Source organism: Camarhynchus parvulus, chromosome 9, assembly GCF_901933205.1.
Source record: "Camarhynchus parvulus chromosome 9, STF_HiC, whole genome shotgun sequence".
Classification (NCBI taxonomy): Eukaryota; Metazoa; Chordata; class Aves; order Passeriformes; family Thraupidae; genus Camarhynchus; species Camarhynchus parvulus.
The window spans coordinates 20,895,110-20,914,771 of NC_044579.1; the positions used below are offsets into that span (position 1 = coordinate 20,895,110).

The 19,662-nt window shown below is 53.4% G+C and overlaps 3 protein-coding genes across 3 annotated transcripts; 1 reads left to right on the plus strand and 2 right to left on the minus strand.

Moving 5' to 3' along the window:
• Positions 1–571: 571 nt before the first annotated feature.
• TM4SF19 (transmembrane 4 L six family member 19) lies at positions 572–2,729 on the plus strand. Its single transcript, XM_030954821.1, has 4 exons — positions 572–845; positions 956–1,024; positions 1,678–1,862; positions 2,543–2,729. Exons 1-4 carry the CDS (start codon positions 669–671, stop codon positions 2,727–2,729), a joined length of 618 nt encoding a protein of 205 aa, XP_030810681.1. The 5' UTR covers positions 572–668.
• A 2,496-nt stretch (positions 2,730–5,225) lies between these two features.
• NEU4 (neuraminidase 4) lies at positions 5,226–8,556 on the minus strand. Its single transcript, XM_030954639.1, has 3 exons — positions 8,356–8,556; positions 7,047–7,302; positions 5,226–6,253 (listed from the first exon to the last, which is right to left on the minus strand). The coding sequence occupies exons 1-3, from the start codon at positions 8,554–8,556 to the stop codon at positions 5,226–5,228; spliced, it is 1,485 nt and encodes a 494-aa protein (XP_030810499.1).
• A 3,114-nt stretch (positions 8,557–11,670) lies between these two features.
• On the minus strand, positions 11,671–17,578 carry GAL3ST2 (galactose-3-O-sulfotransferase 2). The gene is made up of 4 exons (XM_030954790.1): positions 17,553–17,578; positions 13,696–13,782; positions 13,012–13,291; positions 11,671–12,531 (listed from the first exon to the last, which is right to left on the minus strand). The coding sequence occupies exons 1-4, from the start codon at positions 17,576–17,578 to the stop codon at positions 11,671–11,673; spliced, it is 1,254 nt and encodes a 417-aa protein (XP_030810650.1).
• Positions 17,579–19,662: the final 2,084 nt, after the last annotated feature.

Genomic DNA, 19,662 nt, shown 5'->3' on the forward strand with positions numbered 1-19,662 from the left:
TTGTAGGCGCAGAAGAGAGGCGATTTTGGACAAGGTATCGCCTGGAGATGGGCAGGTGCTTTCTAGATAGACTCAATAAGATGCCAGTGGAACTGGAGGATAGGTAATAATGTTTTCTTAATTAAATTTAATCGGTTTCATACTCAGACCTGAGGTAGGGACAAGGATGGAATTGCTGTTGGATTCAATTGGAGACTGATGGGCTTTCACAAGTCCTGTACAAGGATTTTGCCTCTTTCCTGCCCACTGTAAACCCTGAAAGCCAAGCTGAGCTGTGGTGGGTGCTTGGCTCCCTGCAGTAACATTTCCATACAATCTCTGACTGGTTTTGGTTGGAAGGGACCTTAAAGAAAAAAAAAAAAAAACCCTCTCCCCCTGCCAGGAGCTGGGACACATTTTGGAAGAGCCACACAGGTCTTGGGGTTTGGCGTGGGAACACCAGTGCCCATTTAGCAAACAAGTATTAGAATTTCCACTGGAAATTGCCCCAAGTAGGGGCAGTGCCAGCAGGGTGGGCTGACACCCAAAAGCACAACCCAGCAACTCCCACCCACCCACCCACAGCTGTGAGATGGGCTCGGGCTGGGGAACCCTCAGGGCGCTGCGGGGCCGAATGCAGCCCCTTCCTCTCCTCCTCCTCTTCCTCCCCGTGCCCACACAGGACGGCCATGTGCGTGGGGAAGTGCAGCCGGATCGTGGGGCCCTGCCTGCTGGTGCTGGGCACGCTGTCCATGCTGGCCAGCATCCTGCTGCTGTTCCCGGGCGGAGCATCCCGGTACCTGCTGCAGGGACACCTGGGCCGCCACGCCCGCGCCCTGCCGGGGCTCTGGGGCGGCGGCATCGCCGTGAGTACCGCGGGGCACAGCGCCCTTTCCGCCGGCTAGGGGCACGGCCGGGGCATGGAGCGGGGCAGGCGGCTCCCCTTGGTCCCCCAGCTCCGCTTCTGTCCCCGCAGGTGCTGCTGGCAGCGACCCAGGTCACGGCGCTGGGCTGGCAGCGCCCCGGCTGCTCCGGCCGCCACAGCGTAAGCCAAGGGAGCCGGGCCGGGACAGCGGGGATGGGGCCGGGAACCGGCGGGGATGGAGCCGGGAACCAGCGGGGATAGAGCCGGGACAGAGGGGATGGAACCGGGAGACAGCTCCTCCACGGTGGGACAGGGCAGGGGTCTTCCTGTGCCACGGAACCGTGATCCTGCCGTGGGACAAGCAGGGATCCTCCTCTGGCCCCACAGTGGGACAGGGCAGGGATCCTTCTCTCCCCCGGCCTCCGGTGGGTTGTGTCGGGTCCCTCTCTCCTGTGCTGGGCACAGACCCTTTCTCAGGTGCCACGGTGGGATGTGGAACACCCCTGTCCTACAGCGGGTCCTGAGGCAGGGAGCCACGGCACGGTGTCCCCTCCCCAGGAGCCATGGCACGGGTGTCCCCTCCCCACGAGCCATGGCACGGTGTCCCCTCCCCAGGAGCCATGGCAGGGTGTCACCTCCCCACGAGCCATGGCACGGTGTCCCCTCCCCAGGGCGCAGGGCTCCAGGCCGTGCTGGGATGGGCTCCGCGGGTCGCTGCCTCTCGCTGCCGTCCCAGCGGTGCCTCCATCCTCAGGCACAGCTGGGCAGGGCAGTTCCCCCCTCCCGCACAAGCTGAGCTGGTTTGTCCCCCCTGCCCTCGTGTGTCCCCGCAGGCGCTCCTGTCCGCGCTGCTCTCCAAGCTGGCGCTGCTGGGCGCCGCCGCCTGCTTCGTGCTCTGCGGGGTGGGGCTGAGCTCCGGCCCGCTCTGCCTGCACAACAGCACCGCGCTGGGCCCCGGGCACGCCGCCCTCTGGGGATACCCCTTCCTGGATCCCATCGACCTGGGGGCTGGTGCCAGGTGAGGGCCGAACCGCCGCTGCCTCATTAATTTATTGCTAATTGAGTGGATTAATGGAGGGGGTGGGTGGGCGCTGGCTGGTGGTGGTTGATGCAAGACCCTGGTAGCTCGAGGAATCCTCACCTCCCATGGGTTTCTGCTTTCCATCTTCATCACCTTCCCAACTCCCAGCTGAAGTAATTGTAGAATCAAGTGACAGAATAGAACTCGAATAAGAAGTTGCAGCACTGTTTGCTGGTTTATTATGAAGTGGAATCATCCCCTTGCATTCACTGTTTGAACCCCACTGCTCCCATTTCTTTATTTCAAACCCTTACCAACATTTTATCATATCTGAACCCATGGTAAATCTTTTATTCCAGTGTTTTTGCACTGCAACATCTTGATATGAGTTTGCTTCCAGTGGTCAGGTCAATTCTCAGAGATTTGGCAGGATTATTGTATAGGTTTCTTTCCCTCCTGTCACTGTATGTGCTACAAAATAATTCTGTTCTCTTTTTAGATTCGCACACATGACTACATGTGATTCTTCTAAGCATTCTCTTTCTTGCCTGCTCCTTTCTTTTTTGCTTCTAAGCTTTTATCCTGCTCATCCTCTGCATGAAGGGTGGGATGTCTGGGGGATGTTTCGTGGCAGAAAGCCATGGGATCCTGCACCTTGTCCCCTTCCCGTGACACAGGGCTGAGAACTACCTGTACAACCGGAGCACCTGGAGCACCTGCCTGGAGCCCGAGGGCATCGTCGCCTGGCACGTGGCGCTCTTCTCGCTCCTGCTGCTCATCAGCGCCGCCGAGATGCTGCTGGCCCTGCTCCAGATCCTCAACGGCCTCCTCGGCTGCCTCTGCGGCTCCTGTGACGGCAAGTAGGGCCCGGCGGCGCTGCCGGGAGCAGGTGCCACCTCGGGTGTCCCTTGGCTGCTGGCACAGAGGGCGCAGCAGGAGCTGTCACACCAGCCCGGTGCCAGAGCCCTGTGTGAGACGGACAGAGCCCCCCAGGGGATGGACACCCCGGGGCTGGAGCAGCTCGTGGGGATGAGGAGCCAAGGGCTGCTCCTGTGCACATCCCCTGGCCTGGGCCGTGTCCCCTCCCTTGGGGCTGGTGGCCCTTTGGGGTTGGGATGGAGGGCAGGACCTGGCTGCCAGCAGCTGCCTCAGCCACCCCTCGTGATACTGAAAGGAGAAGAACTGAAAGGCAGATAACCTCAAGATACTGAAAGGAGGCAGAGAACCAATTTCCCGACATAACTGGGAGCATTAGAAAGCAGGCACTCCTTATCCCAGAGCTGGACACACACAGGACATCTCCTCTAACAAATGTGTGCTGTGGAGTCCACAGCAGGGTTTGTTCCACCATGATCAGACAGGTTCTTTACAAGGGGCTTCCCAGAGGAGCACAGAAACAACACTGCCTAGAACCAGCTGACACGCCTGCATCCCTTCCTGGAGGGGATTTTTGATCCCAGAGGTTTGTCTGCAGGGGTGTCTGCTGGTTGTACTCAGTGCCCCAATGCTGTGACCTTGCCTTGAACCTCTCAGGGCACGAGCTGCTGTTTCTTGTTACATAACTTTGCCACAAAAGTCACCATGTTCCTCATTACCTGTTTCTCCAGTGATTCCAGATGTGTTTAGCATCCTTTGTGCCAACTTTTACACCCTTTTATCTCACTTGCTAGTTAGTCTTTAAGTTCTATTTCACAACTTCAGCGGGACTGAAAATTTCTGTTCTACACGTTGTCTGTCATTTGTCAGCCTCCACCCACCCTGGTGGAAAACGAGGCATGGTGGTGTCACAGACTGAAGAGCTGGACACTCTTGTTAATCAGTTTCGTTAATCAGTTCATGTTTAGGGCAGCTGAGCTGGTGTTTGCCCCCTGCACAGGGCAGGACAGGTGAAGGAGCCTGAGGAGCTGAGCTGGGCACTCGGATGGAGTCGTGCTGGGGGAGGCGGAGCAGGAATTGAGGTGTAACCCCCAAATTTCACCCCCACACAAGTGTCAGGAGCAGCTGCTGCTCATTCCCCACAGCAGGATCCCGCTCCTGTGCTCAGCCCCCTCCCCAGGACCTTACAGGACCCAGCGTGGGCCCGGGCTGCGAGGGGCTTTGTCCCCAGACTGACAAGGGTCACAGGAGAGCAGGGATGGCCCTGGCACATTGAAAACCCAAATCCCAGAGCAGACAAAACAGCAGCTGGGCCATTTGGGCTGTTGAACCCCAGCTGGCACCTGAGCACCACCCAGCCACTCACCCCCATGCCGTGGGAGGGGGAGAGAATCGGAGGGGTAAAAGTGAGACATCTTCTGGGTTGCCATAAAAACACCTTTAATAATTGAAATAATAATAATAATAATAAATTGTAATGAAAAGGAAAATACCAAAGAAAAATCACTAAAAGCACAGAGAGACAGAAATGCAATACAAACATTTATCATCAGCCCAAATATAAAACCCAGCCCCATCCCAGCTGCAATGAAGGAACAGAACTCTACCCCAGCCCAAACCCTCAGAGTGACTTCAGAGATACCATAGAGAAAAAGCCTTTTCATGAAAAAGAAGGAATTTAACATTATATACCGTATTTATATGGCATAACAAGGGGAGGAAAGCCCTTGGAGCAGGGTGGTGGTGCCAGCTATCCCACACCCCCCTGAGCCAGCACACAGGGATGGCACAGGGTACCCCTGGCTGCCCCCCCTGCACTGCTGCTGTTGCCCCCCAGTATTTGTTTCCAGAGGTGGCGCTTGCTTGGAGAGGAGCCTGAGGCCGGGCTGGGTGTCACGGACACATTTTATGAAAAATCCTTTCGTTAGGATATTTCCTCCTGAGAAGCTGAGAGGCCTCAGAAACGAAATGTAAACAATGATTATCTGCTGCTGTGGAATGCAACAGGTGCATCTGTCATTGGTCTCATGTGGTTGTTTTTAATTAATGGCCAATCACAGTCCAGCTGGCTCGGACTCTCTGGTCAGTCACAAGATTTTGTTATCATTCCTTTTCTTTCTATCCCTTGCTAGACTTCTGATGAAATCCTTTCTTCTATCCTTTTAGTATAGTTTTAGTATATAATTTTCTTTTAATATAATATATATCATAAAATAATAAATTAGCCTTCTGAAACATGGAGTCGAGATTCTCTTCTCTTCTCTCATCCTGGGACCCCTGAGAACACCACCAGAGCTGGGGGCAAAAGCCTCCCCGCCCAAAACAGAATTTAAAAAACAGCAATAAAAATGAGACAGACCCCAGTGTGGGGACAGTGACACACCTGTGTGTGCTGTGGCCGTGCTGGACGGCGGCAGGACCCAGCCGAGGGGTTGATGCTCCAGGATCCAGCACTGGGGTGGTGGGAGCTGACCTGGGCGGGCTCTAGGAGATGAAGCAGCTCCTCCTCCTCCTCCTCCTCTTGCCGCCGCGGGGCCGCGGGGGAGCAGCGGCTGTCAGGGGGATGTTCTGGAGCACGTCGTGCAGCGTGAACATGCTGAAGGAGATCTGCTCGTAGGGAGACCTCATGCCGTTCTCGTAGAGGCAGGCGAAGGCGGTGGCGGTGCCGCCGGCCACCGGCGCGTCCCGCTGCGGCAGCTCCAGGTACGCCAGGTCCGAGTAGGCGCTCGGGCCCTCGTAGATGACCCAGGGCTCTGTCCAGCTCTCGGCATCCCTGGGGAAGGTGCTCAGGTGAACGCCCATGTTCACCCGCGACATGGGGCTGGTGGGGTGCGAGTACAGGATCCACGTTGGCGCTTGGAAGAAGGGAGCGGGGCTGGGGCTCGCTGCAGAGTCCCCCTGCACCAAGGTGACACTGCGGGCATCGCCGTGATGCCCTGCGGTGGGACAACCCTCACGGGGCTCACGGTGGCTGCCAGCGGGCAGCTCAGCATCTCCTGCCTGTCGCGTGTGCGGGTGCCCAAAGCCCCGGAGCGCCGCGGGGAGCAGCCGGCACCCCGAGCCCCGGCAGGGCGCCCCGGGGTCCCGGGAGGCGGCGGGGACGTACACGAGCGGCGCGGGGAAGCCGATGACGCTGCCGTGGCAGCCGTGGGGCGGCTCCACCAGCCGCTGCACCAGCTGCCCCCCGTGGAACACGGCGCCGTCGTCCGTGCTCAGCGCCTGCACCCTGAAGCCCAGCGGGCTGCGGGCGTTGCAGTAGAGCACGTTGGATCCGTCCTCCTCATCCACGGACACCAGCTGGCACTCGCCCGACTGCAGGTTGGGGATGAACTCGCCGAAGCGCCAGGCGCGGCCGTGGTCGTCGCTGTAGAAGGCGAAGGAGTGCGGGGTGGTCTTGCAGAGCTGCCCGAAGCACTCCTTGCAGTCGATGTGGTAGCTGTAGGCGGGCACCAGCAGCCGGCCCGAGCGCAGCTGGATCCCGTGCCCCGGGCCCAGCGCGAACGTCGCCCAGTCTGGGGAGCAGAGACATGGCATGGGGGGAACGTGGGATGGGGTAAAGAGGGAACACCACGGTGCCCTGCCATGCCCCACGTGGGAAGCTCCCCAGGGCTTCCTCTCAGCCAAGCCAAGCCAAGCCAAGCGGTGGGGTGGGAGGGCAACAGAGCCCAGTGCGGCCCATCTGTCCCCACACATGCCTCCCCATCTTCTCCCCACTCCCACTAACTGATATGCATACTCCCTCCATCCCTTTTCCCCTCTGCTTGAGGTCCTCCTCCACCTTTGTGGAAGCTTGTGGGATTCCCGTGTCAAAGCCACCCCCAGCAATGTCACTCGTGGCTCCAGCAGAGCAAAGCCAGGGCCACCCCCATGCTGGCTGCTGCTCCCTTGTCACAGACATCTTTTATGCAAAATCCTTTCCTTAGGATTTTTCCTCCAGAGAGGCTGAGAGGCCTCAGGAATAAAATGTAAACAATAATTATCTGCTGCTGTGGAATGCAACAGGTGCATCTGTGATTGGTCTCATGTGGTTGTTTCTAATTAATGGCCAATCACAGTCAGCTGGCTCAGACTCTCTGTCCAACACACAAACCTTTGTTATCATTCCTTCTTTTTCTATTCTTAGCCAGCTTTCTGATGAAATCCTTTCTTCTATTCTTTTAGTATGGTTTTAATATAATACATATCATAAAATAATAAAGCAAGCCTTCTGACACATGGAGTCAGATCCTCATCTCTTCCCTCATCCTCAGACCCCTGTGAACACGGTCACATCCCCTCTCCCCCAGCCCCCCTGCAGCTGGGTACCTTTGATGGTGGCACCAATGACCTGCTGTGTCAGGTCTGTGGCTGTGCTCCAGCTCAGGCCCTGGTCAGCGCTGGTCACACAGCACAGGCGGGTCACGTTTTGGCCGGTGACAATCTGGTAGGCTTCAGGCGTCCTGCCCAGCACGGTGATGAAGAAGAGGAAGAGGGTGCCCGTGAACTCATCGTAGAGCGGGCAGGGGTTCATGGAGCGGTGGTGCTGCAGCGTTGCCGTCTCCAGCACACGCATGTCTTCCCACTGCCCACGGAGGAGGAGGAGGAGGAGAGGACGGACAGGGGTAAGGACTGTCCCAGATTTTGCCCAGAGCAGCTGTGGCTGCCCCATCCCTGAATGTTCCCAGCTGGGTTGGATTGCTGGAATCTAGGAAATTCCTCTGACTGCCCTGGAGGACTCGAGACCCTGGCAGGGGGCTTGAAGACCTTGGCACAGAGCCCAAGACACCTGTGACTTTCATTTTGATCCATGGAGCAAATTACCACCTTTATATGAAGAATTACAAGGCAAGAGATTTTAAGTAGAATAATAGTTAGTTTGTCACGGGGTGAAAAATAGACTTTTGAGGTTTTTAGAATGGGGGCTTGGAGTCCCAAGATGGAGGAATTTGGGTGTACCCTGTCCTTCTTCCTTCTTCTTCCTAGCCTCCATGTTCTGGGTGATGCTGGCACTTTTAGATTGGTTTAAGGTGGAAACTCACTGTCTAACATAGGTGATAGGGTATTGGAAAGTTATTGTAAATGTTCCAGGTGATGTTGGCACTTTTAGATTGGTTTAAGGTAGAAACTCGCTGTCTAACATAGGTGATAGGTATTGGGAAGATATTGTAAATATGATACACATAGATTTTAGTATAAAAAGATAACACTGCCTCTGAGGTGGGCAGTGTGCCTCAACCCAACCTGCCAGACAGACCTCAGCAGGTCAGAAAAGAATGTTATAGATAAGAAATAATAATCTTGAGAACGAGAACTGAAGAATCCTGACTCCTTTTTTGATAGCCAGGCTGGGAAAAAGAGCCTTGTACACATCTCAGAGCCACTCTGACCAGCAGAGATCCTGAGACTGGATGGGGCTTGCAGCAACCTGGGATAGCGGGAGGCGTCCCTACCCGTGGCAGGGCATGGAGTGAGATGTCCTTTGAGATCCTTTCCAACCAAAACCAACCTGTGGCCCTGTGGTTCCACCCACGCCATCCTCCCCTCCCCGTGTGGCTGTCTCCAGAGCCCGGCTGTGCCACCCCCAGGCGATGGGGACAGCCCCAGCGTGTCCCCAGGCTGGCACACCGTGTCCCACCTCCACGTAGCTGCCGTAGATGGAGCCGCGGCGCAGCACCAGCAGGTTGGCGTGGGCATCGTCGGCGCTGAGGCGCTCCTCGGCGAACGCCAGCAGCTTGGCCACGCAGGGCAGGTAGAGCAGGGCGGGGACACGATAGGTGACACCGCTGGATTCCTTCTCGAAGAGCACGGTCCGCGCCGGGAAGTGCCGGGAGCCCATGGCAGCAGCTGCAGCACAAGGATGCGGGGGGATGATGAAGGCGGGGGCAGCGGCTGCTGGGTGCCGCCCTGATTTTTTGAGATTTTCTAAGCTTTCTAATATCAACGTTCTTGTAGAGAACTTTCTCACACGCTTTCTGTAAGTAACTCATTGTTTTGCATTCCTTTATGGAGGAGGAGAAAGTTGGTAGACTGTTGGTTTGTCCAGTGTCATTGGAGAGGTGGCACTGTCACCCTCCAATCCGCTGTCACCCTTGGAAAACTATAAATGTCGGAGTCAGAAAATAAACTTCCCTTTTTTCCTCACTTTAAGAACAGCAGTGTGTGCTTGTGTTCTTTTGTGTCCTATAGCGGCAGCTGGGCACGGCCAGGGCTGTGGGGCTGTCCCTGGAAGGGTTTGGGGTTTAACTCGGTGGGCTGGGGTCGGGGCAGCCCCCCGGGGCAGGGGTGGGGTGGAGAGGGGCTCAGTGTGCTATGGCGAGTCACCACAGCTCAGAGATGGGTCAGGGCACCAGCGAGGAGCCCGAGCTGGGGACCCCAAAATAAACGAAATAAAATGAATTTGATCTTTAAGATGCTTGTCTGGGAAATCAAGGCCAGTGAGCAGAGAGCAGGGTGAGACCTGCAGCTCCATGCATTGGGAGGGCAGAGCCCACAGAGGAGCCCCGGAGCAGCCCAGGCTCACGGTGACAGGGCCAGGGGCTGTTCCTGTCCCCCTGCTGCCCCCAGTGCAACGGACCCCTTGTTCCCCTCCTGTGTGGGGGAACCTGAGCTGCACAGCACGGACAGCGGGGTCCCCAGCTGGGCTGTCCCTGTGGCACTGGGTGAGAGCTGTCCCCAAAGCCTTTCCTTCAGGGACAGGTCAGCTGTCCCCAGCGTACATGTCCCTACATTTCCCTGGAGATTATCACCGCAGAAGGAGATGGCATCCACCCCAGGCTCAGCTGGAGCTGTCACCTGTGGTTTCATCAGGAGCTTTTGCTGATTCCACCCCCCCGAGAAAGCGAAGGCACTCACCGTGTCCCGCTCAGCTGAGCGTCCCCTCTCTGTGTCCCTGGCCCCACCGCGGAGTGACGCCGGCTCTGGGCAGAGCTGTGGCCCCTGCTCGGCGCCCCTGGCCCGCAGGGTGCCCCCTCCGCTGGGTCACGGGGCTCCCCCGCACGAATCCCTGACTCAGCAGCGGCGGCGCCGGGGCACAAAGGAGCCCTTATGGCCGGAGCGGGGCCCCGCGCTGCCCAGACACCTTGCTCGGACCCCCGAGGGGAAGCGAGGGCATCCATGCCTCAGTTTCCCTCCTCCCGCAGGCCGGGGGAGGCCAGACTGCCCTGTCCAGGGGCTCCAGCCCATGTTCACCCCAGCGCAGCCCGCTGTGAGCTCCCCAGCCTGGCAGCTGTGGGACAGGGGGTCCCAGCCCTCCCAGGGCCCCCAGCACCACAGGATCCACAAACTGCCCAGGAACCCCGGCCCTCCCAGCCTTTCCAGGATCCCAGCCCTCCCAGGACCCCCAGCACCACAGGATCCACAAACTGCCCAGGATCCCCGCCCTCCCAGCCTCCAGGGCCTCGCCTGCAGTCCCCAGCCATCCACAAATGCCCAGCCCTCCCAGGACCCCCAGCACCACAGGATCCACAAACTGCCCAGGATCCCCAGCCCCCCCAGGACCCCCACTTGCACATAAATCAGCTACTAAGAAAGCATTTTTATATCTATATTCCATCTCTGTGATCGGTTTAGCTAAAAAAGTTTGACAAAATTCATGTCAAAATCATAGATCAGAAGCTCCAAGAGGAGAACAGGTGGAGGCTGCAGAGCTGCTCAGGGAGGGCCCCTGGGATGGCCCAGGGTGACCAAGTGTGGCTCCTGCAGCTCCACCCGGCTGCTACAAAAGCCTCGGGTTAATTTCAGCGTAGCAAAGTGCTGTTAATTGGGTTCTTCCTGCTGGGCTGCTTAACCCCTGCCTCAGCAGCTGCTAAACACAGCTGAGGAAAATCCTGGCTCTGCTTCTCACCCCTCTCCCCCTGACAGCATCAGCATCATCTCAGCCCTCTCCCCCTGACAGCATCACTCCTGCTTCCCAGCTGGAGCTGCTGCCCCACAGCTTCACCCCCCCCCAGATCCCTCCTCCCCATCCTGCCAGCCAGGGCCCTGCTGCTGGGGCAGTGCCAGGAAGGTTTGTGAGGATGGATTTGGTGTCACTGTCACCTGTTCCCAACTCATCTGACAGTGCCAGCTTACACTGACAACACCCCAGTGTTTTAAAGCTGGGCCAGCATCTCCTCCTGCTCAGGGCAGCAGTGGGGACCTGGATGCACCAGTGTGCCCAAAGCTGTGCCTCACTCCATCCCCTCCTAATCTGTGCTGGAGTTTGGCCAACACAGCAATAGGAGCCCCAAAAAAAGTGTCTGCTTTGCCAAAAAAGGGCTCTGGGGATGCTGCACCCAAAGGAACAGCCATGCCCAGGCACCCTTGCCTGAGAGCGAGGGGCACAACCACAAAACCTCCTCTCAGGGAGCCCTGAGCTCTCCCACAGGGGACAGAGGCACATGTGGTGACACGTGTGAGAGGCACAGCTTACATGCCTGGGCAAGGCATGCCTGGCTTTGGGCAGGTGCCTGGCACTGCCACAGCAAAGGCAGCTCCAGCAGCGTGTGGTGCTTAGTCCTCAGTGAGCATGGATGCTGCTGGATGGGACAGCCACCATCTCCCCTGCTTCTCTGAGCACTGTGTCCCCTTGTCACACCCTCCTAAACCCTCCAAAGTCAGGACTTGCTCCGGTGAGCTGTGACCAGACTGATGCAACGATGGGTATCAAATAAAATCAAATTAAGGCAAATGATCACGCTCCTGATTAATGATTAAGAGGCTGGAATGTCTTGGCCAGCTGCAGCCAGCCTGGCTCCCTCCAGCCAGGAGCAGCCAGGTGGGATCGCCCAGCACCTGGACAATGCAAAGCCTTTGGCTCAAGGTCCCCAAAAAGAGACCAACCACCAACTTGGTGTCCCTAAACAAAGCCCCCACTGCCTCTCCCTCATGCACGAGAGTCCTGTGGGTCAGTTCCATGTCAGACAAGGGGGGATGCAAAGCCCTGGGAAGCCACAGTGGGTTGCCACATGTCCTAGTTGGACCCTGGGAGCTGCATCTTCTCCTGGAGACTGGTCCACAGCAATGGCAATCCCACATCTTTCCTCTTCTTGTGGGGGTGTTGGACAGCATAAAGGTAGGAGGTGTACTGGAGCTCTGGTATGACCATTTTCTGGCAGGTTCTCAGAGTCGCGTTGTCCAAGTCTTGTTTGAGGTTGTAGCCCAGGATATCTGCAGCCCCTGACTGGAAAGGCAGGAGAGCTTTATTCCTGATGTGGTCCTTCCTCACCGCCTCCTGCTCTGACAGACAAGTCTCCATGAGCTCCTTCTGTCTGGCCCGCAGGTGATCCACCTCCCTTTCCAGCACCTCCAGCCCTATGGTCTCCTCGATTCTCCTCCAGAAGCTCTGGTTGAAGTGCAGGTAGAGCTTCCAGTCCAGCGAGCACCAGGCTTTTATCTGCTCCTCACTTTCCGGAGTCAACGTCTGGATGGTGTCCTGGCTTCTGGAATTGAGCTTGAAGTAAATCACATCATCCAGATCCCAGCACAAAGTGCGCTTCAGGAGGATCATGGACTCATCAAAGTAGTCTGCTATCAAGATGAGGTGGAAGTTGCGCTCGATCTCCTCCAGGACAGCCTGGGTGTAGTTGGTGTCATCCTTGGCGTTGTTGTCGTAGCCGAAGTCAAACCACATGATGTTCCTGGCGTAGATGTTCCTCCTGTAATCTGCTGGCTCGTAATACCTCGTGGGTGACTCCAGGAACTCGTTCACGTTCTTGGAGCTCCTGAAGGCAGGCACATAGTCCTTGTAGTAGATGTAGGAAGACTCCAGCAGAGAGATGGGGTTCCTCAGGATGGAGAAGTAGAAGGTGTTGGCTGCCATCACCTTTTTTACCTATTTGTGGGAGGAAGAAGAGGTTAGTCTGTCACAGACATATTTTATGAAAAATCCTTTCATGAGGATTTTTTCTCTTGAGAAGCTGAGAGGCCTCAGAGGAAAAGAAAAACAATGATTAGCTGCTGCTGTGGAATGCAACAGGTGCATCTTTGATTGGTCCATGTGGTTGGTGCTAATTAGTGGCCAATCACAGCCCAGCTGTCTCAGACTCTGGTCAGTCACAAGGTTTTATTTTCATTCCATTCTTTTCTATTCCTTGCAAGCCTTCTGATGAAAACCTTTCTTCTATTCTTTTAGTTAGGTTTTAATATATAATTTTCTTTTAGTATAATATATATCATAAAATAATAAATCAGCCCTCTGAAACATGGAGTCAAGATTCTCATCTCTTCCCTCGTCCTGGGACCCCTGTGAACACCACCACAGTTAGTCCTGTCCCAGCCAAGTTTCTCCTCAGGTTTCATGGCTCTTTCTTACCTCCAAGGGGTTAAACCTCAGGTGATTGCACATGATGTTGTAATTTTGGCCTATGGTTTCAAAGCCCTCCACAAAGTGAGCCACGAAAGTCCTTGGGTAGCCCAGGTGGAAGAGCTGGTCAGCAGGGAGGGCGACAGTGAGGTTGTACCTCTCTGCAAACCTGAACATGATGTTGAGCACAGTGCTGCTGGCAGTCTTGTGGGTTTTGAGGAACATGACGTTTGTCTTGGCATGGCACGGCGTGGGAGGGATCAGCAGCTCCTCTTGGCTCTTTGAGATTCTGCAGGAAGGTGACAGATGGGCAAAGGGACTCTCTGGTGCTGCACCCCATCTCTGAGACCTGGCAAAGCCAAACCCAGCTGCTCCTCTGACCCCACACCTGCAGCTGGTCCAAGGCTGCACCCAAATCAGCCCCAACCCTCCAGTGTAGATGTTTTCCCCCTCTCCAGACTCCCACTTACCAAAGATTTCATCTCAATCCCCTTTTCCCACACAGCTGATTTTGTCCCAAAGAGGCTGAGCTTTGGCTAAATCGATTCCTTCCCCAAACAAGGACCTAGTTTTGAGCCACTCCCCTTTGAACATCAGCCCAAGGCCTCGTGAGAAGTAAATCAGGTGTCAGAGGCCACGTCCCTGCTGCTCCAGGTACAGGAAACAGTGCAACCTTGCTTCTGCCTCCCTTACCTGTAACTCTTACTCTTCATATGGAAGAATCCCGAGAGGCAGGAAAGTCCCAAGCAGAAGATGAAAATGATGAGACACCTGGCATGCCTGGAAAAAGAGAAGAGTTTCTGTGGATTTTTATCCAATAGTCATTTCCCAAACCACCACATTTTGCATCTTGCCCTCAGGAATGTGAGCACAGTTTTAGATCAAAGTTCTGGCAGCCACCTTTGGACCCTGAGCAGGTGTTAGGGGCAAGAGAGTGAGAAACTGCACTTTCACTATCACTCTCCTAATTTGGCTTTTGGCAAGACACAGTGTGCTTCAGACAGAGCCTGAGCTCTTCCCACAGCCTCCTGCTCTGCTTGGCTGCCTTTTGTTTTGCTTTTCTTTTGGTTTTCTGGGGCTTTAGAGCTTATTCACTATTCAAACTCCTAGATTATTCACCAGAAAACGAGCCCTTTGTAGGGGTATAAAGACTGCCCTGGTGAGAAACCTGAGCAGCTCCTGTAATCACATCACTCCAGAAGATGGGGATTGGGAAAAAACCACTGAACTGAGGGAAAAAACAATCCACCAAACAGAGGTTCTTTTGCAATGTAAGTATGATTTTTCAAGACAGTAAATCAAATAACCCAACAGCACCTGTAATTGATTTATTACACCACACTTTGAAATGGGTGGGTAGATAATGATGAGGGAAAAGTCTTTTCCAGCACTAATTAAGCAACCTGAGAGATAAGGATGCATCAAGGGTTCCCTGCACATTGCAGGCGGTTGGAATGGGATGGTCTTTAATGTCTTTTCCAATTCAAACAATCCTGTGGTACCATGAGCATCACCAGTGCACTCCAGCTGGGACACAGAGGGGATCTTTTGAAGGTTTGATGCCCACCTAAAAGGAATTTTTCACCACCAAGTTTGATCGGACTTCTCTCACCCTGGAAGCCTTTTTAGCTCTGTGTGAGTCTCATATCTGCAGACATGGCCAAAATGCAGCAGGTCTGGCTCAGGCTTTACACTGTTTTAAGAAGATATAATCCCAATTTCCACACTTGTGGTTTCCATTCTCCAAAGGGAGCAAGCAAGCCTTCAAGCCATCCTCCAAAAGCCCTTCCCAAAGCCAGGGAAGACCCTCAGCCACAGTTCTACCAACCTCTGACAGGAATTTGCAGCACAGCTTCTACATGAAGAGTTTCAAGACAGACCTGCAGGCAAGATTTCATCAGGATTTCCTAAATTTATGGTCCCAGGACTGTTAGGGGGATGGCAGTGGGACAATCCCCTGTCCTTGGAGATGAGGTGGGAGAAGAAAGGCAGAGCCCATGGGCTGTGAGCAGGCTCCATGCAGCCCCCACACCAATCTTCCTTCTTGGTCTTTCACTTAAACTGCCTTATATCTGATGGTTTTCCAAAGCACATCACCCTGCCTGCCTGGAGGTCCTTCCTAAGCTGACATCCTCCTGCTGCACCTTTTCTGTCCAGTTCAATGGGTGCAGTAACAGCCCATTTATCAATTTAGGTAGTGTCCCCAAAATGGCAACTCTGAATGATGTTTTATGGGGCAAACAAATCACATACACCCAAAATCATCCTGAGGGCAGCTCCAGATCAAAATATGCTCTAGAAGACCTATCAATGCCTTCTGCTGCAAGAAGACAGGCTCTCTAGACCTCTGCATCTTATCACCTCAAGGCATCCCTCAATATTTTAATAGTTGTTTATTTAAATAAAGGATTACACAGTGCCATTCTGCCTCCAAATATTCGGACACATTCAGCACACCAAGCCCAACTCCAGCCTGACTGAATGCTCCCAGACACCCATGTTGTCTGGACGTGCCCCACACCAAACAACAGCGAGATTTTGTCCCTGGAGACACAGGGAGGAAGGGAGGTTTGAATTATCTAGGCCAAAACTATTTCTTCCTGGAATGGCATTATCATGGCATGGTGCTTGCTCCTGTGCCTGGGATGCATGGGTGGATGGATGGATGGATGGATGGATGGATGGAAAGGTATCTGCCTTCCTGTCACCATGATATTTTCTGAAAAATCTTCTTTACCCAGGATTCTTCTCCTGGGAAGCTGGGAAGCTTCAGCTTCTCCCTGTTTTGCTGCTTTTTGGAATGTGATTTGGAGAATTGTTTACCCAGCATGTGAATTGTTTTTAATTAATGACCAATCCCAGTCCAGCTGTGTCGGACTCTCTGGTCTGTCACTGGTTTTTATTACTCATTCTTTTATAGTCTCCTGAGGTCTCCTTTCTCTTTCTTTAGTATAGTTTTAGTATAGCATTTCTGTAATATGATATAATATAATATAATGTAATGTAATGTAATGTAATGTAATGTAATATAATAACGAATCAGCCTTCTGAGAACTTGGAGTCAGATTCTCATCTCTCACCTCATCCTGGGGACCCTCACAACTCCACACCACCTTCCAGCCCAGGGAACAAGCAGGGAGTGGTGGCATGGAGGGAGCTCTGGTGCACCTCAGCCCAGCAAAGGCAAGTGAGGAAGGTGCCCAGAGCAAGAGAAAAGGGCAGGGATCCAGGAGATCCCCAGGGAGGAGTGTGGGAAAATGGAGACCCTGGGGATGAGAGGAGGGCTGCAGGTACACAGGGTGCACTCATGGAGTCCTGTCCCCATCACTCCCTGGCTTGGCCACCACAGTTGCACTGTCAGGGCTGTCACTGGCTCCAGGGTGACATGCCCACACACACTGGGGGAATAAGGTGGCTGAATAAACAAACCTCTCACACAGCAAACTGATGGCACCTTTCCCTCCTCTTGCAACAAGCCTCCATCATTTCTGCACAACTTGTGCTTGGAAATAAATGAGCTCCTGAAATGCTTCAGGGTTTTTACTGACAGAAAGTGCGTAGGATCTTCACCTGGAGCATAGTTTTGAACACAGTGTGACTGCTCTCCCAGGAAACAGCACAGGGCCTGTGTGGGATTTGCTACCAGACCTGCTTCCAGTGTTCATTCCAGAATAAGACACGACAACTGTTTGAAATTCTGCAGAGAATGATTACATCTCAGGCTCTCTGTGCTTCAAATGCATGTAATGGAAATTATGAGAATATCAAGAAGCATTTGGAAAATGCTCTCATGCACTTAGTGTGGTATTTGGGGTCGTCCTTTGCAGAACCAGGAGTTGCACTCAATGATCCCAGCTCAGAATATTCTGATTCTATGTCTGCAAACCTGCACTGGGGTTTCACCCCAGCTTGGCCCCCACCACCCTGGCACATCTCTGTGAGAGCCTTAAGCTGTGTTCCCTTAGTGCCACACACCCCCTTTGTCACAACACTGCAGGTCTCTGACCTGCACAGCATCACGGAATTGTTTAGGTTGTGAAATACCTCCAAGATCTGGTGCAGCAAAGTTCAGGAGAGAAAGCCCAAATTTGAATGCTGTGCTGAAGTTACCTGAACGAGCCTGGAAAACCTTTGAGCAGTACATGGGAGACACAAAATTCTAAGAAGCCAAAAAACCCACGGAGCACTTGGTGCCAGAGGTTCCACTTGCCTTTCCAGCCTGTGCTGTGCTTTTTTCCCTTCTAGGAAGAAAACATGGAAATCCACCTCTCTTAGAGCTATAGATGCTTTAAGGCTTGTGAGCCCCTTCTTGCTCCTTCGTCTCAAGCTGAAAATAACAGACGTTGGCATCAAACTAACAAAGTTCTTTGAAATTCAAAGACCTGGAACACAGGCAAGAAATACTAATGGCAAAACGAATCCCTTCCCTGGAGCAAATTGTAACTAACCCTGTAGGTTATTAACAACTTCCAGGGATGACCTTAAGCAGAACTTCCTGCAAAGCAAGTCTTAGTTGGGCACCCCCAGCACTGAGCACCCTCTGCCCTTACCTTGGAGTGCACCCAGGGCTTTTCATGCTGCCGCAGGCTGGGAAATCTCTCCTTTTGCAAACTGACTCCAGCGCCTGTTTGTCTCCTCCGGCTCTCAGTGGCCAAGTCTCTATTTCTAGCATCTGTTCACTGCTATAAATGGCTGGGATAGGTGAGGATGAAGGGAGTGGCTAGGTGTTCCCGGAAAGGGGTGGTAGTTAATTAATAAGCCATGAAAAGTGCTGGTTTCCAGGACATCAACACAGGTATACAGAGCTGCCTCGGGGCACGGCGTTTGCAGCAGCTTTGCTGGGAAGGAAAGGCTGAACTGGGATTCCTTACAGGGGATCCTTTTCTCTCCTGGCTGCAGGAGGGAGGCTCACAGGGGGCTGCTGGAGGGCACTGGACCTTTGTCACCCTGCACAACATCACATCACCAGGGGCCATGGTCAGTGCCTGCTGTCCCTTTTATCTGCTTCTTGCTCGGTGGGTAAGGACAGGAATTCCCTGCCAGACACATTTGGGAAGAGCAAATTAGGGATAACAGGAAAACAGGAATGGTGTTCAGCTATGGAAAATTCCTCTTAAAACATTTAGACTTCAAACTTTTTGGTAAAAATGCAATTATTGTAGCTGAAGGTTAAGAGCTTCATAGACTTGAGACATCCAGGGCTTGGGAGGGAGAAATCTTGCCCCTAAAGGGGCATTATTTTATCTCTGGTGTCATTAACAACTGTTACAATTGGTATTATGCAGGAATTTTAGATTCCACTGAGGCTGCTGTACACCAGGACTTCCAAACTGGGGTTGATGGTTGCAGTTGGCCTCGGGAGAGCAGAATCTGTCCTGCAGGTCTGGAGGTGGGGTCATCTCCCCGCTCCCCATACTGGGATGAAGCCAATGCTCTCCCCATTTGGGCGACTAGAAGTGTACCCACATCTCCCAGCCTGGATTAGGGGGGACTGAGTTGTGACTTTGGTCTTTTATAGTTGTGACTTTGGTCTTTTATGCTGAGTTCCATGCACCTCCTGGTGGTCCCCTTTCCCTCCCCTCACAGTGCCACCCTTCTAACCCTTGTATGCTGTTGGGCCCCACCAACAGCCAAATCCTCAGCACTCCAGGATCCTTCACCTACACTGCTGCATTTCCAGAGCACTGAAATACACAGCATTTCTTTTTAAATCACAGCTCCCCCAGACCAGCCCCAACTCCAGCACTTAACCAAGATGCAGAGATTAGCAAGGTGTAGAGTTGCTTTCCTTGAGTTTCTTGGTAGAACCTGAGTCAATGTGCTCTTTTATGGAGAATTTCTAGGGTTACTCTTGGCACAGCAGCAGCTGCTGCTGGCAGGGGGGACAAATTTCAGCGACCTCTTTCTCCTGTTACATTACACACGTCAGCTGTGCCATTTCTTGCTTCCAGGAGCTGGTAGAGCCCACAGATCACAAAAGCCCATTTTTTACACTTTTACAATTGATTCATTGCTCTCTCCTGGGGTGTTGTACACGAATTGTCAGCTTTGGTTACACCAAAATAAAATTAATTATGCCAGGCATGAATACTTGTCCTGATGTGGAGGTGGGCTGGGGCAGGGAAGGGCAGCCAGGTGAGACAGAATTGGTGAGCTGGGGTGGGATTCATCACTCCATCCTGCCTCTGCTTCCTGTTGGGGTCAGGCCCTGGGGGAGTCGGCCCCTTGCAGCAGGATGGGGAGAATCAGAAGGTGGGAATGCAATGTGAAAAATGCATGTATTTTATGATTGGCTTTTCGCAAATATTAAAATGAATTTTGTATGTGTTGTGTTAGAAAGTAATGCTGTATTCTATTAAGTAGTGCGTTAAATATAGTTTTAGGTTATAACAAAATGTTAAAATAGAAACTATGCTGTGTAGGATACTTTTTTTAAAGAAAGGACTCGCAGCAAGATAGCAGCCACAGGACACCTGAATCTTTCAGAGAAAAAGAATTTATTGCCCTCTTATCAGAAGAAACGAACTTCGTCCTGCCTCAAAGGCACTGTTAGGATTCAGAGGAAGAAGTTGACGATGACCAGACAGAATCCTGTACTAGAATGGAATTTATGCATCATGTATGAGATGTATGAGTATGCAATGGGCTATTGCTTTTAAG

Coding starts and splice junctions, on each gene's coding strand:
- TM4SF19 (XM_030954821.1), top strand. CDS start 669: ATGTGCGTGGGGAAGTGCAGCCGGATCGTGGGGCCCTGCCTGCTGGTG. Junction 846..955: donor TCTGGGGCGGCGGCATCGCC/GTGAGTACCGCG, acceptor CTGTCCCCGCAG/GTGCTGCTGGCAGCGACCCA. Junction 1,863..2,542: donor GACCTGGGGGCTGGTGCCAG/GTGAGGGCCGAA, acceptor CCCGTGACACAG/GGCTGAGAACTACCTGTACA.
- NEU4 (XM_030954639.1), bottom strand. CDS start 8,556: ATGGGCTCCCGGCACTTCCCGGCGCGGACCGTGCTCTTCGAGAAGGAA. Junction 7,303..8,355: donor TCTACGGCAGCTACGTGGAG/GTGGGACACGGT, acceptor CTCCGTGGGCAG/TGGGAAGACATGCGTGTGCT. Junction 6,254..7,046: donor CATTGGTGCCACCATCAAAG/GTACCCAGCTGC, acceptor TCTGCTCCCCAG/ACTGGGCGACGTTCGCGCTG.
- GAL3ST2 (XM_030954790.1), bottom strand. CDS start 17,578: ATGAAAAGCCCTGGGTGCACTCCAAG. Junction 13,783..17,552: donor AGCCCTGGGTGCACTCCAAG/GTAAGGGCAGAG, acceptor CTCTTTTTCCAG/GCATGCCAGGTGTCTCATCA. Junction 13,292..13,695: donor ATGAAGAGTAAGAGTTACAG/GTAAGGGAGGCA, acceptor ACCTTCCTGCAG/AATCTCAAAGAGCCAAGAGG.